Here is an 18,510-nt window from a genome sequence, read left to right as displayed (position 1 = left end):
ATAACTATCAAAAAATATTTAAATAAAGTTAATGTGAAATATGTTAGGGCTATAAGCAATATAAAAATGATAAAATGAAGATAAAGGAAAATTTGTAGGAACCATAAGCATTAATAACATTTTAAAATAAGAATAAACAAGGTTAATTATTCCAAAATTTGTGACATAAATAGAAAATTATTTTTTGTGGAATAACAAATGACACCACCTAAAATGACAATGAATTCAATTTAAAGAAAGAATGGAGTAGTTTTAAAGAACTTTCCGAGACATAGATATAAGTATAATATTCTCTTTGTACTTTGCTATGGTTTTAATATGATCAAAAACCTACGTTGTTATCAATCTTAATCTGAACCACAATTTCAAAATCTTTCTTTATATCATTTTTTTTCTTTAATTGACTTAATTTTTTTATCTAAATGTCCCATAAATAAAGCAATTTCTTCAATGTCCTATTGAAAATTGCTATATAGGAGGATAACATCATCATCATACCCGGCGTATCCCTTTCATAGAAACACTATGGACAGGGTTTGGGGAGAGAAGGATGACGACAACTCATACTCATAAAGGAGAGCGCAGCAAAAGGAGTCCCCCGACTCGAGAAAAAAGACATAGGAGGATAACATATTAATATGAAAACTTTTCATCTCAATGTGTTCAAAATTCAAATGATTCTAGGTGTGGCTATATCTTTAATTGTGTTATGAATTATGTGACTTTAGTGCACATTTGATGAGTGCATTTATGTATGACTCTTGGGTTTGGGATTCGATGGGTGTGATAATGTGGGAGATTAAGTTGTTATCTTAATAATTGTAGTGTTTAAGTGTGATTTATTGTGGAAGAGTAATCATGAGAATTATTGGTGTTAATGATGATTAATGAAGAAGTGCAAAGGGCTTTGGTAGATGCTTGCTCGAACAGAATTCTGACTAAGAAAACCTGATGGTCGCTCGACCTAGCCGCTCGACCGAGCGATTTTTCTTGGTTGGTCGAGCAGTCAGACAGAATGCATCCAGAAGGTGTCTGTAGCTCGCTCGACCGAGCGAACTCTCTGTTCCGGTCGAGCGGATCCTCTGATGTGCCTAGGATGCTATTTTTCGACCTTTCAAGTTCTTGGAGTTGTTTCATATCATTCATTATTCAATATTAATCTTGTATTCAGTGAGCAGTTGACATTAATGTACTTAGTACTATATCTATAGAGATCTCATACTCACTCAAACACACATAAAACACAACCCCTAAGCCAAACATATAGTCTTTTGTTTTTATCTCTTACACAATTGTAATACTTCATTTGTAAGAGTATTTTATACTCCATTGATATAATATAAACAGAAACTACACACGACGGAGGACGTAGCCATCATTGGGTGAACCTCCTTAAATCTTTGTGTCTCTTTGCTTAGTTTACATTATCAAACATCGTTTTGTTCATTGTTGTTTGTATCGTTCATCTAAGTTCTTAACATCGTAACGATTTTGGCAAATATTTCAAATTGTTTGTACTAAATGGTATGAGAATGATTATTGATTTGCAGTGTTATTTTCATATATGAAAAATACCATTTCATTTTCATGGTAATGGATCCTTAATCTCAAAAAAATTATTCACAATTTTACATTATCACATAATAACACCTCTCAAAATAGTAATGCTAGAATAAAATTTGCGCAAAAAAAGGGATGTATTGTTTGAGTTAGAACAAGAAAGATCATTAAACTTGTCATTATTAAAATATTTTTTTTATCAAATTTACACTAAATTTCTATATTTTCACAATTTTGCACCGATAATGAGACTCCCTCTATTATCTATACAAAACTACTCTATTTGCTTATAGAATACAAACAAAAATGAGAAAATGAAGGATGTTATTAAACATCGCCACCCTTTTCATTTTATCGCCACCCCCAATGAAATTACGAATTTGCCCATGGACTTTAAAAAATTACGAATTTGCCACTGGACTTAAAATTTCTTAACAAATGTAAATCACACTTAATAGCACTATTATCACTTTAATCCCGAACATTTTTATTGCGACCCTATATATATTGAATTTTCAAACGCGCCTTTGTATGATATACGAATTCAAACACGGTACTATCTCTCTAAAAAGGTTCTTCGATTTTAAACAAGTTGTTAGTTGTAATCGATTAACTATGGCAAACGAAAGCGACTATGAATCGGATCCGGTACGTACTTTAATCAATTTGAATCGATGTATTTAAAAATAAAAAAAACAAAAAGTCGCAAAAACTGGGCGAGTGAACCATGGTCCAGTCGCACGTTTTGTGCGACTGAACCGTGGTCCACTCGCGGTTTTTGTGCAACTTTTTTTTTATTTTTTTATTTACATTATTATTTAAATTATTATACGTCTCAGTAAATTATTACTATTAATATTATTATTAATATTATTATAATAATATTATTATTATTATTATTATTATTATTATTATTATTATTATTATTATTATTATTATTAATGTAAGTAATTTATATTATTAACATTACTATTATTTTGTTATTATTTATTTAAATAATTTATAATTATATGTTATTATTATTATTTTCTTATTATTTAATATTAATTTGTTTTATTATTATTACAATTATTTTATTATACTTTTTGTATTGTTATTATTTTAATATTAATTATTTAAGTATATTACTAAAGTAATTTATAATTTTTATTTAATATTGAATGTTTTTATTATTAATGTTTGTATGTATAATTTTTTAATGACCTAATGTATGGTTTGTTTCATATTTCAAATTTGCAGAACCTTGAAATCTTAGGAGACAACGTAGATTACTCCAGTAGCTTTGTTATGGATAGGAATTTTGATTCCTTAGATGAATTACATAGTTGGGCCGATGTGATAGCAATAACAATTGGTTTTCAATTTACACTTGCTTCTTATAAACAAAAAGAAGGACGTTCTAGAGTTAGTGTGTATTTAAGATGTTACCGCTATGGTAATATTAGGGGTGATTTACATAATCTAGATAACACTGTCTGACCTGGTTCTAAAAGTACAAGTTGTAGGTGTAATGTTTGATTGTAGCAAGTAGTCGTAAACCAGAAGAAAGACCTTGGACGGTAAGGGTGTCTCTTGGTGAAAAAGGAAGACATAACCACCCGTTCTTAGTGTACAGAGATGGTCATGTAAGGGCAAATAGGATCAATGTAGATATTAGGGAGCACATACGACAGCTTAGTGCAACCGACATGCAACCGACCTTTATCATGACTTCTATTAGAGAAAATTTTCCTGGTTTTTTTACTAGTATGAATCAGATTCATAATGCTGGGCAATCAATAAGGAGGGAAGAAATGGAGGGTAGGACTCCCCTACAACACTGTCTTTATATGGCCACAGAAGACAGACTTGGATAATGAAGGGGGATTGAGCAGATTATTAGTTGCAAATCCTACCTCTATCCAAATGATACGTACGTGGCCGTATGTTGTGTTCATAAATACAACGTACAAAAAAAACAAACAAAAGTGGCCACTGTGTGAAGTAATAGGAATGACACCAACCAATCACAACTTCTTGGTTGCATTCTGTTTGATGCGGGATGAGGCGGCTGTGTCATATTTGTGGATGTTGTAGGGATTAAGAGATATTTTTGGCACAGCTCAGACTCCTAGCGTCATTGTAACTGATCGAGACGAGGGTTTATCTACAGCTATTCGTGACATCTTCCCAGGTAAAAGTTGATTAATTATTGTCGTTCTATCTATTGAATATGTCTTAATTACGTTCAATATTGTGTTTAATGTAGATGTGCAGCATTTGTTATGCATTTGGCATATTGCAAACGACGTTGAGAACATGGTGGACAAGTTGTGTGGCGGGAAAAGAAATCAACAAGGGTAGGTATTCAGGAAAAGTAGATGGAACCTCTTGGTTGAAAGTTTTACAATCGACGAATTTGATCAGAGATAGCAATCCATCGTGACTACCTGGTCGGTTAGGAACAAAAAGGTCGTTCGGTATTTGGCTGGAACATGGATTCCACATAGAGAGAAATTTGTGCGTGCGTGGACGAATAAATGTTTACACATGGGTAACCAGACTACCAGCAGAGTTGAAAGCCAACACTTGTCTTTCAAGTATTATCTTGGTAGCGGTAATAGCTCATTTGATACCCTGTTCAAAAGGGCACACGCACAGATTACAAACCAGCAAGCCAGGATCCGACAAGCACTATAGGAATCCAAGAATTCTGTAGCAAGCTCGTTGCGACAACATTTCTTCAGACCTTTATATCGCCACGTATCTATCTCTGCCTTGGAGAAGTTGCGGCTTGAGCATAACCGTATGTTAAATTTGGGTGATTATGTACTTAACAAATGCGGTTGTGTACATCAACGCACCCATGGATTGCCGTGTGCTTGTTATTCATATATGTCCATCGGTTCACAAGGTGCTTTGTATTTGGATGACATTCATCCATTATGGAGTACTTTTGACGTACACATAGGTAGGAGATGACACCAACGAAGGAGTACGATACGTGAACGCCGATGACAAAGAGTACTTTCAATCTTTGGTTGATGAAGTCCTAAAATCTGATCTCGCAGTTGTACGACGCTTGTCTCAGGTACTTGAGTATGAACTACACCCTGATGGAGCCGATATACCTGAGCCTTACGCAAGTCCACCTAGAAAGGGAAGACCAACCACAAGCAAATTAAAACCCTCAGAAGAAATAAAAGCGCATTTGAATATATCAGATCATCTTCTCGAGGTCGAGGGTCTAAATCTTCATCCCGCGGGAGATCTAGTGGTAGATCTAGTGGTCGAGAAACGCAATCCTCAGTTGGAATTAAGTTTAGTTTCAACTTATCCGGTACATGACTTTCCTTTCCGTTATTTAAATTAGTTTATTACAGCTTAATCTTACTAACCTTATTTTCAATAATTGCAGATGATCCAGGAGGTCGTGATTTTTCACAGTTTTCATGGCCTAATCATATCCCCTACATTCTTCCTCCTTACTTGTTTGATTGGATTGATGTGTTAGGTGATGGTAACTGTGGATTTTGAGCTATTGCCGCCACAGAGTTGGGAGGCGAGGAGGCATGACCTCTTCTAAGACGTGCTATGTGTATAGAAATGCAAATACCTAAGTTTGTATCTATTGCATGACTTGTTAGACGATACTATATTCAGAATTGGTTCACACGACAATGGACCTGCTCCTTATATTCACTGGATGGATGCACCGATGGCATTGTACTCTGCAGCAACATTTCTTAACATTGGCATTGCTTACTATGGTTCTGCTGACGGTAATCCGCTGTATAACTGTTTGGTTCTTCCGTTAAGGAAAGCACCGGGCGTGCATAGTGTAAATAAAGTTATACATATATGTTGGGTGAATGGAAATCATTTTGTTCAACTATTAATGAACGACGATTCATCCCTACTGCCGCCAGTCCATCAACGTTGGAGAGAAGTAGTTGACAATTTTTCCAGACATATAAAAACACATTTTACTAGTAGAATTATGCTTTGGAATAAATTATGGGGGCCACGACCACCACAACGTAATAACACCGCTGAAGTTGCTGTAAATTTAGATAGTCCATAGTGTAACGTGATGTGTAACTCATTATTCAGTTTTAGTATAGAAATTGTAGATGGGATTCAATTTGTAGATAGTCTATAGTTATACTATTGTGTATGTCATTACTATAGAAATTGTAGATGAAATTCATTGTGTATAGTAATGTTGTAAATTAATAAAAGCATTGATGTAAACATGAATTAAATTTAATGTAAAAAGTGTTGATATAAATAAATAAACGCACTAATGTAAATTAGTTTAAATACAGACTATGAAGGGTCATGCCCCTTAAAAGCTTGCCATTCGGCAAATAAATCTGTAACATCATTAAAGTATACATCTAAAGCATGTTTTTCCTGGGGGTTCATTTCCGCAACAGGAGGCAGTCTCGCCAATGGAGTGACTCGATTTGGCCATTCATTCAGAAACTGAAAAAAGAAAGAAGGAAAAGGGTGTGAATAAGATATTAAACAACATCTAAATAACACAACGACGTAATAGAAAAAAAATAAATTCAAAAAACTTACGTATTCCAATCTGCTTTCAGTTGGACCAAAATCGGCACTCGGTCCTTCATTGGGGACGACGTATGGGTGGGAGCACACTCTGAACCAGTCAACGTAACTAGGATCAGCCTCTGATGGAACAGATGCCCGAAGAAGTGCCTGATCACCAGGGCGGGCACTATAGGGGAACCTACTCCATGCCTCCAAGTACACAGGTGGAGAAGCAAAGGTCACGGAGTAATACCGTGTGCCGGTCGTACAGCCTGGGTTGGTCTCAAAGGAGGGGGGGAATAGCCTGCAGAAAGCCGACCTGTCGCACTGTCCTCTCCGGCAAATACACCTCGACGATATCAAAGCAAGTGATACCCCCAATAAAGGTGGTGCGTGGGTGCTCATTCAACAATGCACTTGGAGAAATCATGTACGGAGTCCATTCCACCTGCATACAAGCCAAGTTAACATATAAAAATAATCTAAAATTAAAATAACATGCATAAGAAAGTGTGATGTGATGTAAAATACCTGAGTTTCCGTCATGGTGTCCAATATACTCCTACAGTACCTCAGCCTGTTGATCTCACGACCTGGCTTGGGCGTGGACCACATCTCCACCCTAGTCTTATTAGGGACATCTGCTCGGCGAGGATGAGGGCAGAAGGCGGGAAAGTACTTGTAGATCCATGTCTGGAGCAATGTCAGGCAACCCGCAATGGTCTTGCAACCAGCCTTAGATGCCATTCCCAGTTGGCGATACATGTAGGCCAGCGTCACCGCACCCTAGGCGATCTCATCCTGATCGACGTTCACGGCAAGTATCGGGTGAGGTCGCATGCTGGTTCTGGTCTATCCGCAAGCAAGGTAGAGCCGACAATGGCATGTGGAAGGTGTTCGTATCCGGCTGTCACCTCTCCACGAAGGCCGATATCAAAGCACAGTCGATGTGCCGGTGCATAACGTACGGTAGACGGCCGAGGGGAGTAGCAGGTACAACATCGTACAGTGCATCGGTCATATCCCGCAGTCTGATGATCGCCTCTAACGGCCTCTTCCTACTACGACATTCCAGAACCGGAGGCGTACGCTCAGAGCCGTCAAAAATAAGTTTAGCTATGTGCCCGCCATAGCTGGGTATCAGGCGCGTATCTGTGGGCCCCCCGGGCTGGGGCGATGTGACTAACCAATCCGTTCCAGCAGACTGTGAACGCTTGCTACCCCCTGGCGGCTCATTTTATCAAAGAGACTATGTCCGGCACGTGCAAATCTCCCGTCAGACCCCCGGACAACAGTCCAGTCCAGTCCACTGGGAGAACAACATCGCCTTGGTACTCAACATCATCAGCATCATCATCATCACTAGAAACCCCCCAACTACTTTAGAGGCTGCTAGCCTGGTCATCAAAACAAGTACACACTTGGTTCAGCGTACTCGAGCATTTGGCCTCACTGTGTCTGGCAGCCTCTTCCTGCCTAGCCCTTCTAGCAGAACCCGTTACCCCCCTCTCATGAGGGTCCCCTCTGAGCAGGGTAGGCCTAAAACTATTACCGCTCAGTCGTAGGAAAACTGCGATTGGACCGTGGCTCAGTCGCACGCGGTTTTCTTGCGAGTGAACTGCGGTTGGATCGCGATTTTCCTGCGACTGCATTTTTTTTTAAAAAAAAGTTTTAAATAATACGATTCGAATAAAATTACCTCGATTAATTGTTTGCAGATTGAATTTCTTAGTTTTTGCTCCAAAAATTTTATGTTGTAATTTTGTTTTTTGAGTGTGATAAAGGAGTTATTTAGTGTGATTGGAGTATATATAAAAAATTTTAAGTCTAGTGGCAAATTCGTAATTTTTTAAAATGGGCAAATTCGTAATTTCATTGAAATGTGGCGATAAAATAAAAAGGGTGGCGATGTTTAAGGATTGGGAAAATGAAACCCACCTCATTCTTATTATTGACTGTGACAATCATACCCTTTAACAACTAGGAAAATAGGTAGAAAGTAAAGAAAAGATGTTGAATGTAGACAATAATTATTGTCACACCAATGTATAACACTTAAATCACCCAACAAAACATGTGACGTAATTATAAATGTTGGCTAATCAATTTCATTAAAGATTAGTTGGCTATTACCGACCTCCAAACAATTACAATTATCCATCGTTAGATCTCCTTCACCTCATAAAATCCCCACCTCATCAATCAATCTCCACCATCCATTACAACAAAAAGCGAATCAAATTATAGACGGAAAGTCACCTTCAACCCACATGGGACATGGGCCCTACTTCGGGTCAAAAAACAATCAAAGTCTATCCATTTACACGCCACCATACGCGACTTTACAAAACCCGGTTCTTGGCCCACTGGAAACCGGGTATAGTCGGTTACTGAAGCAATGGACCGGTTTTCCGGTTCAAGAGTATCCTTGTAATGATACCGGTTCGTTATTATCTATATATACTACTCACCACAATGACTTTTTACCTCATTTTCTCTCCTTTGTCTCTACAGTTGAAGATATTTTGCTTATAATCTGGTAGACTAACAATTAAAGGTACAATTTTTTCTTTTTTCATCTGCATACTTTAATTTAAATTCAAGTTTCAATTTTTATTTTCTTTATGTTTTTTTCATCTGAATTTTGATGGTATTTGGTTGATTTAGTTCTTTTTTTTTTAATTTAATTTTTAGAACTGTGTAAAAATCATACTGAATTGATGATCTTTAACTATGCCCAGAAATTATAGCTAATAAATTCATAATTTTGAATCTGGTTATACTCGATTGATTTTGGATTCAGTGATTTTGTTTGGTATTTGGTTAGCTTCTTTAGATCAAGGGTTTAGGTATGATTATGACGATGAATTGAGGATGATAGTTATTGATCAACTGAATTAGTCTCAGACTTAGCCGTGAATCTTGATGCTGAAAAATTAACATAATTTAGGTTTATGGATTCGGTAGATTTGAAAACTTTTGTAATCCAATCATTCTATATGGTCTTGTTTTTGCACTGTACTCTATAGACATAGATGATGGTTTTAACCCATTTGGGGTTCTAGACGCAAGGTTGTACCGAGGTGAGGACCGTAAGATATGGGTTCAGGGACAGAAAATAGATATACTTGATGTCGAAGAAAGGAGCTAACTCAACTAAAAGTTTAAGCTGGTATATATTAGTAGTCAGCAAATTCGAAAAGTGAATTAGTCAGCAAATCATGTTAAACTGGTTATATGTTTATAGAAGGGAGCAATATGTTTGAAAATTTTGAGAGCTTTTGATTGAGATATGGATTCGTTCTATTGTACTCGAGAATTGTTGGATTAGTGTGGAAGAAACCAATTGAAATTAAGGATTAGCTAAGGAATTTGTGTTGAATGTTGACTCATTTTTGTAGGAACAATTGAATTATAGTTTTAACCCTGTTTTGATTTTTAGTTGGTTTTGACGGTTTCGTTTTCTCATGAGAAGTGTTGAATGCGAGAAGTTTAAGCTGATTTATTTAAGATGCATAAAATGATTGGGTACAAGATACATCATGTATAAAATGTATATTTGAAAACAAAATTAACTCAAAATGATTTTTTTGCTTTAAAAAATTGTTTTTAAGTTGAATGTTTTAGTTTTCTAGGTTTTATCTTGTTTTTCCGAGAAAATACTTTTTTTTAAATAAGAAGGTCTTTTACACTGGGACGTCACCTTGGGTGATTTGGGTCGCGTTTCGTGGTGACCCGGGATGAACGTTCCCGGGTCGCGGACCGTGGCTACCACGTTCCCTGTAACTATGGTTACGCATATGTATGTGAGGTGAAGTGGATTTGAGACTGATTTGCACATTGGTTCTTACGTTTGCGAATCAAAATGCCTCTTTAAGAAACTGTTGAAATATCGCTAAATGTTCTAAATAGGTTACTCCTTAGTTTTATTATCATGTGAAGAACAGCCTACAGAACAAACATCATTCCTTGATGAGGATCGGGAAATATGTTTCGTTGAGCTTAGATGCCGTACTTTTTTGTTGGTTGCAAATTAGCTTACACGCTATAGCTTGGTTGTCATGAAGCGAGAACTTGTATTTTGACTCTGTCTTTGGCCAGGAGACATTTGTAATTTCAGCAAACATCTAGCCATTTCCACTTATAGGGTTGTCTCATGGCATTTATGTCCGTCTGTCTTTTAACTACTAGAATGTATGTTACTTGGACTCTTCATTTTGCTTCATGTATTCGTGTCTGATCCTTGATCCTCGGACATTGGTCTGACACTTAAGACACTCCATTTTAGCCTTTAGCCATAAAATTGAATATCAGGCCTAACCGACACTTGGACACATACCAGTACCAACATCAATACCCGAGTCCAAGTAACATAGCTACTAATCGATGCAAGATTATCGTAGCTCCCCACTTCTCACTTTTGATTACTCTCTCTTCCACTGATGACACATCTTTCTCCTTGAGCAGGTAACGGTAAACTCTGCGAATATGGCTCTAGTGTCGGGTGTTAGATCAACGCTGAATCCCAATGCGCCGTTATACATCCCTGCCGCTTTTCGACAAGTAGAGGAGTTCTCACCTGAATGGTACAACTTGATCACAACATCAATGTGGTTTCGTGACTACTGGCTCAGTCAGCACCAGGAAACTGAAATGTTATATGGAAATCACGAGAACATTGAGCAGAACGATGTTGTTGACTTGCTTCCCGATGAAATTGATCTCGGTGTTGATGAAGAGTTGTTGATAATGGAGTCTCAGTTCGAGGAATTCATCAAATCTACCGGGAACCAAGAGAGTAAACTTCTACCCCGAGAAGGTAAAGCTGGCAAAGCATGTCTGTTATATTACCCGAACTTTTCATTTTGCTTCATGTACCTGTGTCTGATCCTTGATGCTCGGACATTGGTATGACATTTAGAAACTTCATTTTAGGCATAAAATTCTATATTTAACGTATCCAACACTTGGACACGTACCAGTATCCGATTTCAGTACCAGAGTTCAAGTAACATAGGTTTTGTCCTTACATTTTCTCTGGGTTTTGATCACTTACATAATACATGGTTATTTATGGCTGTTTTCAGGCTTGATCGATGCCAAGAGCGGATTCAAGTCTCCGGGAAAGGTATTTCAGAAGTAGAGTCATAGGTAAGAGCATTGCTTTTAGCTAATAGTATGATTCTCCTTGTTTATTAGTTGTAATTTCTGTACAGAGCCAGGTTGAAGCTCTTACATGAGTTATTGTTAATGCCTTTTCTTTCATAAGAAAATGAAGAGACTTGTTGAGCATGTGAAGAATATAGAAATGAGAAAAAAAATGTAATGTATAAATTAAAGATGACTCCATTACTTTCAAATTGGTTCCTATTTCTCTATGCGTTTGAGTTCTAACACCATAAGACTTGGTATCCTGTCAATTGGAATGTTCAATTTTGCACCATGTGCGAGGAGAATTTGCATTTATAATTCTAGTCGAAAGGGCTTTTTCACGAGGGGTGTGTGAAATAGAGGTGTTTAAATTTGGTCTGACTTGATGGATCTGCCCAAATTGAATAGGGTTTGAGTCGTATTTGACTCGAGAAAATATCCTCGGAAATCAGACATGCGTTGGATTAAAGGCTAACTGAAATCCAAAACGAATTGATTTATTTTCAAAATATCTTAACACAAATTGAACTGTTATTAATTTGATAATCGAAATGTTCTCGCCTAAAATGACTAAAAATGAGGAGCAACTAAAGTTAACTCAAATAAAAATTTGACAATTGAAATGTACTCGTCTAAAATATTTAGTAACTGAAGTTAATTCAAACCAAATACGAATCGAGTCAATCAACTACTCTAAGAATAACCAACTAAGATTCAATTTTTGGGTAATCGAATCTAATCATCAACTGTTTAAGATGAAATTGAACTTATATGTTGATCGACTAAAAGATTAACAAGAGCTCAACGACAATACTATAATTAGACCTGGGAAAATTTGATCCGACCCGAAAATGAACCCGGGACCCGACCCGACAAAACCCGAAACCGACCGACCCGAAAGTGACTTAATCCGAAACATGATCGACCCGATAATTACCCGACCGAAAATGACCCGACCGGAAACCGACCCGTTTTGACAGATTTAATATCAATTTTTAGAGTAATTTCAATGTTAGAATTCATTTCAAATAAAATTTTAGTTTTCAAAGTATCTCAACATATTGAGTATATCACTTGAACCCTAAAACTCATCAATAGATCTCAAAAAACACGTATTTAACATCTTTTTAGCCATCGTAATTATTTTTCTTTAAAAACAGGACGTTATAATCATCTTAATTGAATACATGTATCTTGTTAAATCAGTCAAATGAGTTTTTAATTCTTCTACATTTCAGTAAGCAAATCAATATAATTTATACGAACGTTTCGCACGTTTGAATGAGCTTTTCAAAAAACGAATGTCGCTACCCTAAATTATAAAACGCATATCTTATAAGACGAAATAAGTACTTAGTTAGTTGTATATCTTTCCAACATGAAAATTGTGAAGATAATTTTAACGTCATTTTTATCTAACGTTACAAATATAATAAACAAAATAACTTTTATAAAGCGCGTATCTTACAAGTCTTTCAAAATAAGTATCAATTCCCCTATTTTTCATGCACTTAAATGAACCTGACATACCAACTATTTTTTGAAAATCGTACATGTAATTTCTCTAATGATTTTTTTTAGACATTTTAATGATTTTTTTTATGTTGAATTAGTCGATTGGATATTCTAATGTTCCATGGTAACCCGTTGGATCCGACCTACCCGAAACCCAGAGTGATCCGACCTGAAACTGACCTGATCCGAAACTGACCCGACCGAAATTGATCCGACCCAAAACCCGACCGACCGACCGTTTTCCCAGGTCTAACTATAATCAATTTCTTTACGTTGATTTGTTTGGATCAAACCCATATTCTGGATTAAGGTGCACTTCAGTATTGTTTTGCAAATGCTTAATTTCTCTCTAATAATGTAGTTTTTGAAGACATCAAACAATTCCATGATTCTCATCCGTCATCCCCATCTCCCCTTGCAATTAACACTAGTACTAATAAAATTCTTTCACCCCCTTTTTTTTTTTTTTTCTAAATTTCTTAAATTAGTGCCATTAATATTCTTATAAATTTTAACCATTTTACCGTTAATTATTTAAATGGGGTTTCTTTGTTCAAACCAATTAAAGAAATTGGGAATATATTGAATATAAATGTAAATGTTTAGATGCGCACAAACAATCCGTTTATGAGATTTTGGTAGTCTAAAGGCAAAGTCAATATCAAATTTTAACATAAAAATAACATTCGATAATTCTAATGTTATTAATTAATAACAATTTTCACCTGTATGAGGCCCTTGATATCAAAAAATATATATATATATATTATTGAATAGTTAGATTCAACTTTGCATTGAGTTATTCAAAAACTTAAGGATGAATTTTAAATACATTAAGTTCGTTGACTAATACTATAAATTTTATTAAATTCCTTAATGTTCACACTAAATAATTTAATTATTCTATCTCAATAGCATGTACATGTATTTGAATTATTGTTTTTCATATATAAAATAAAATTCATAATTTTCGTCTTTATCTTTGGGCCCAAGGCGCATGCTCTTATCGTCCTAACCCAGATACGACCTCACACAACTTTTGTTCATTTATTTTTCTTTGAATCTTATATTCCCTCCTATTCACCTTAAGAGTCTCATTTGACTTTTTACGGATTTTAAAGAGAGTCAAAAGTGGGACCCTAAGGGTAGGAAAGAGAGTGATATTATGAGTTTTTAATATAAGGGAGGAAAATTAGTATGAGTAATGGAGGGTATAATTGAAAATAAGATAAAGCAACTAAGGGTATAAAAGTCAAAAATCCATATCAAAAATAGAAATGGGACAATTAAGGTGATTTGACCATAAAAGAAAATGGGACACATAAGTTGAATAGGAGGGAGTAGTACACAATTAAAGAAAAAGAATAAAAAATATAAGCCAACATATTAGCTAATAATTACTTGAATAACAAATAAGATGAAGGGGTTAGTTCATTATGTTTAACATAAATTTGATAAAATTTTCAGATTATAATAAAAATTACATGCCTAAATGATGAGTTGATAGTATAAGGTGACAAAGGAAATTTATTTTAAGGGTTGAAATCTGAGCAACAAATAGTTCCACATCCATATAAAACGAAAATGTTCTACCAACTGATGTCTATAAATAAGTATCACAAAAATCAAACATACACTTTCTTTTATTCATATAATTTGCATGATCAATCTCAATTCAAATATCTCATTATTTGGATATCTAATATTTTCGAATCAAAATTGAATCCTAGAACGTATTAGAATATATATATATATATATATATATATATATATATATATATATATATATATATATATATATATATATATATATATATATATATATATTTTGCATATTTTGGAGCCTAAACTATTTAAACTTTTTATTATTGATCTTGTTTTTTCAATAATTAAAACTAGTATATAATATTCACCGAAAACACCCTTATATCTCTTGACTTTATTAACCACTTTTGTAAAGTTTTCATAATCGAGAAACCAAGTAATCGTAATTCAGATCAATTAGATTTTTTGGCATTGTTCTTGGGTGAATCATGTTATGGATGAAGCTAGACATTTTGAAATTCGATCGATGCACTTTTTGGTCTTAACAAGTCAAAAGGCTATATTATTCAAACATCGCTAAAAAGGTAGCTGGCGGTAATATTTCAATTATGTGTTTTAAATGAGATTTAGATAGAGATTGTCAAAGAGACTACAATCAACTAATCAAGGGAATATGACAGAAGTTAAATTCTTTGTATACATTAATAAGAGTGTCATTAACCGACTACTCTATCTTTAAAGTCACATCTTGATGTATTTCGTCTATTAATATAAAGCCTGATGATGAAGAATTGGCTATATATTTATTGTTTTCTTAGCTACCTTTCATATAACAATTTTTGGAAAATCTTACCCTAGTCCTATTGTATCATCATTGGGAATATTTAAAAGTGTATAGATAATGCTCTTAGTTAAAAGAGACTTGATGGCTATGAAATTATTACATGGATCATCAAAAATATTGAGTGATGACTTGTTTACCAGAGGTAGGACTACGGAGATAAGTTATAATAAGGGCAAAGGAATATCTAAGCCTATAAGGCCAAATTATGAATAACAAGACTTGCAAGTATTGTAACTTGAAGAGCCACAAAAGTTGTTGGAAGTGAAAATAAGTTTATAAATTTCACAACTATGGTCAAGATAAACATATCCATGTATAATTTTATAATGTTCAAAACACTTTTTAATATAAAAGGAATTAGATATAGAGTAATTATAAGTATACAAATTACATTATCTGTTCCATTCGATTTACAGCAAATGAATTATTTCATTTACTTTACATATTTTTTTCTTTGGATAAGAGTTTTTGTAACACTTTTTAAACTTGGTTATTAATTTATTATCTCTTCGTACATTTATTTTTAACAAATTTAATCAAATGAAAATATTTATTTAAAATTTAAATTGATAATCTAATCAATAGGACGGAGTAAAATGATATTTAGACGACTGATTTTGATATGTCGAATTGATCTATATTAGATAGTAAAATTATATTTTAGTTGAAGAGTTTAAATTTCTTTCATCCCTTTAAAGCTTTTTCCCTATTTTCACTTATACTACCTCTTTAGATTACCATTCTATAAGTAATTTTATTTTATTATTTAATTGGTATTTTTGACAATCAAATTCTTATTAGTAATTTAAAGTACTAAATTTTAAACTATTATATTATTCTACATTATTTGATTTGATAGAACCAAAATTTCAAACCCATAAATAAAAAAATTCAAAAACATCCTAAATCCTAATATATATGAAAATTTTACCCATTATTAATATTGTTCCGTCAAAATTCTAAGTGCGTATAAATATAAAATAAGAAATACTTGCAATCACTTGTCCATTTTACTCTCTCTCTCTCTCTATATATATATATATATATATATATATATATATATATATATATATATATATATATATAAACTTTTAAGACATAGATCTTTAAAAAGGACATAGATTTATACCATAACTTATTATTGGCCACAACAAACCTTACATAACTCATGATATTAAACTTACAAGTTAATTCACAATAATTAACCAAACCCATACTTGATACTTATGTGGCCTATAGAAGTAGGTAGAAAAAAGTTACGAACAACTTTATTTTATAAACATAAACATCATCCAATACTACAAATACCTATGTATTATAGATGGATGTTTATTAAAGATTTCCATATTTAATGAACATGGAAATTAATTTATGAGCAATTTCCATAGTAGTCTGAAGTGCAAGTGTAAGGTTCACAACAAGGGACTCCATCCATTTTAGGGCCACATCTATTCCACTTAGGAATACAATGTAAAACCTTGCGTTCAGCAGCGGCTAACATCATATCTGCTAGCCGCTGCTGAATGCTGACCTCTTTAGAGATGATGGGAATCCCTCTCTCGCGCATTGCTAAAGCGATGGCAATATCGTCGCGCACAGCCATGGTTGGAGGAGCCATGGTGGCTACCAACATCAACATTGCCATGAGGCCTAGGATGCTCTTTGCCATATCCATATTAATTGTTTCTCACAATATAATATGTTTGTTTTGTTTGTTTGTTTGTGTATGTGTATGTGTTGGTAAATATAATGATCACTTTGCTCCTTTTTATAGAGGCTTATTAGGGGCATTTTGGGTAACATACAAGTATGATCATTTGGTATAGGAATGTGATGATGAGTGATTATTGTGACTTGTGAGGTTCTCTTTTTTTGTTTTAAGTTTAAAGGAAATTTAGCTAGATTTTTTTAATGTATGGATAGTAAATTGTGTCATTAATCATTGGAAAGTTAAAATACTATTCTCATAAGGTCCATTTGATTAGTAGTACTAAGAGATGGCAATAGAAATAATTTATAGTGCAAAATTACATCAAAAAGTCTTTATCATTCCCATGATCCATGATGATGAAACTTTGATCACAAAAATGTTTTTTCGTTTACAAATTTTCATTACCACCTAATACCATTTTTTCCAATGGTAATACATTAGAATGAATTTTATAAAAAAAATGAGATGATTGAAATTGGACGAGCGTGGCTATCAAGGTAGCTAAGAGATTTTCCACCTAAAAATTACACTAATTTTTCATTTCCGTCACTGCCGTTTATTATTATCTATCAAACGATCCGTTATAGTTTTGAGGTTATTTAAAATACTCAGTTTTATCTTATATTATGTTCTTTATAATGCGGTGAAGAATATTCTTGGGTATGATGGATGTAGCTATTGTAGTGAGCATGAACTATGTAAATCTTTATGTCTCTCCTTTCTTTATTCTTAATTACTATTTTATTATTGTTTTATTTATTTAATCTGAAATTCTAATTAAATTTTCACTATTTACTGAACATTTTTTATATTTTTCTCTTAAATCATTCTTCTAAAACTTCAAAATGTTTTCATATTTTTTTCAAACACAACCATCCATTTTAATCCCAATTTTGATTATGAAATCACCATGATATATATGTTTTTGTAATAATATCACTTGCATCTAAAATTATAGGCACGTGTTTGTATTTTGTGGTAATTCTTCTTGATGTGACTTGACCGAAGATTATCTCTTCAATTAGGAAATGTGTGTCTGTCGAAGAATTGGACGGATAAAAAGAACTCAGAACGAACGGTGGATATTTTTAGCATTATTGGACGGTCCAAAATATATATGCATGCTACGTCGTTAAATGACTCGACCGGGCCAACTTTGGCCATGGCCCAGCCGTAATAATGTTATGCACCATCTCATTTATGTTCCGCATTTAGACATTACAAATTATTATATGAGATAAATTTACTATTTTAATGCTTAAATTAATATAAATTATTAGTATAAAAATTTTTTATTTTAATGTGGTTTCATTGTGAAATGGATTCCTATAAGAATAGTTCTTTAGCCATTTACTAGCTTAATTCTCAAATGTACGAATCAGAATATGATTAATTTAGTAAAAAACTATTCGACTCTTTTAAATAAACTAAATTGTTACATATATGATTTGAATAGCTAGATTAATACAAATTATTAGCATAAGAGTTTCTTGTTTTAACATGGTTTCATTGAGAAACGGTCTCCTATACAAGTAATTTTTTAGCCATTTATTAGCTAAATTCTCAAATGTACGAATCAGATTATAATTAATTTAGTAAAAAGTATTCAATTCTTTTAAATAAACTAATTTATCCTTATGTTTTTTAA

The 18,510-nt window shown here is 33.8% G+C and overlaps 3 protein-coding genes across 3 annotated transcripts; 1 reads left to right on the top strand and 2 right to left on the bottom strand.

Moving 5' to 3' along the window:
* Positions 1 to 6,162: 6,162 nt before the first annotated feature.
* On the bottom strand, positions 6,163 to 7,808 carry LOC130823271 (protein MAINTENANCE OF MERISTEMS-like). The gene is made up of 2 exons (XM_057687897.1): positions 6,628 to 7,808; positions 6,163 to 6,544 (listed from the first exon to the last, which is right to left on the bottom strand). The coding sequence occupies exons 1-2, from the start codon at positions 6,859 to 6,861 to the stop codon at positions 6,380 to 6,382; spliced, it is 399 nt and encodes a 132-aa protein (XP_057543880.1). The 5' UTR covers positions 6,862 to 7,808; the 3' UTR covers positions 6,163 to 6,379.
* A 723-nt stretch (positions 7,809 to 8,531) lies between these two features.
* Positions 8,532 to 11,476, top strand: LOC130811579 (protein EARLY RESPONSIVE TO DEHYDRATION 15-like). The gene is made up of 3 exons (XM_057677909.1): positions 8,532 to 8,653; positions 10,564 to 10,915; positions 11,184 to 11,476. The coding sequence occupies exons 2-3, from the start codon at positions 10,585 to 10,587 to the stop codon at positions 11,237 to 11,239; spliced, it is 387 nt and encodes a 128-aa protein (XP_057533892.1). The 5' UTR covers positions 8,532 to 8,653; positions 10,564 to 10,584; the 3' UTR covers positions 11,240 to 11,476.
* Positions 11,477 to 16,256: 4,780 nt separating this feature from the next.
* On the bottom strand, positions 16,257 to 16,907 carry LOC130811565 (uncharacterized). Its single transcript, XM_057677908.1, has one exon. It carries the CDS (start codon positions 16,824 to 16,826, stop codon positions 16,521 to 16,523), a length of 306 nt encoding a protein of 101 aa, XP_057533891.1. The 5' UTR covers positions 16,827 to 16,907; the 3' UTR covers positions 16,257 to 16,520.
* Positions 16,908 to 18,510: the final 1,603 nt, after the last annotated feature.

This window comes from Amaranthus tricolor, chromosome 1 (genome assembly GCF_026212465.1).
Source record: "Amaranthus tricolor cultivar Red isolate AtriRed21 chromosome 1, ASM2621246v1, whole genome shotgun sequence".
Taxonomy (NCBI): domain Eukaryota; kingdom Viridiplantae; phylum Streptophyta; class Magnoliopsida; order Caryophyllales; family Amaranthaceae; genus Amaranthus; species Amaranthus tricolor.
Note: the sequence above shows the minus strand (reverse complement) of the source record. Positions and strands in the feature narration are given on the sequence as shown.

Bases quoted from the DNA above. Each gene is read 5' to 3' on its own strand.
- LOC130811579 (XM_057677909.1), top strand. From the start codon at position 10,585: ATGGCTCTAGTGTCGGGTGTTAGATCAACGCTGAATCCCAATGCGCCG. The intron at 10,916-11,183 runs GTAAAGCTGGCA...GGCTGTTTTCAG, and splicing joins TAAACTTCTACCCCGAGAAG to GCTTGATCGATGCCAAGAGC.
- LOC130823271 (XM_057687897.1), bottom strand. From the start codon at position 6,861: ATGTATCGCCAACTGGGAATGGCATCTAAGGCTGGTTGCAAGACCATT. The intron at 6,545-6,627 runs GTATTTTACATC...GCTTGTATGCAG, and splicing joins ACACCATGACGGAAACTCAG to GTGGAATGGACTCCGTACAT.
- LOC130811565 (XM_057677908.1), bottom strand. From the start codon at position 16,826: ATGGATATGGCAAAGAGCATCCTAGGCCTCATGGCAATGTTGATGTTG.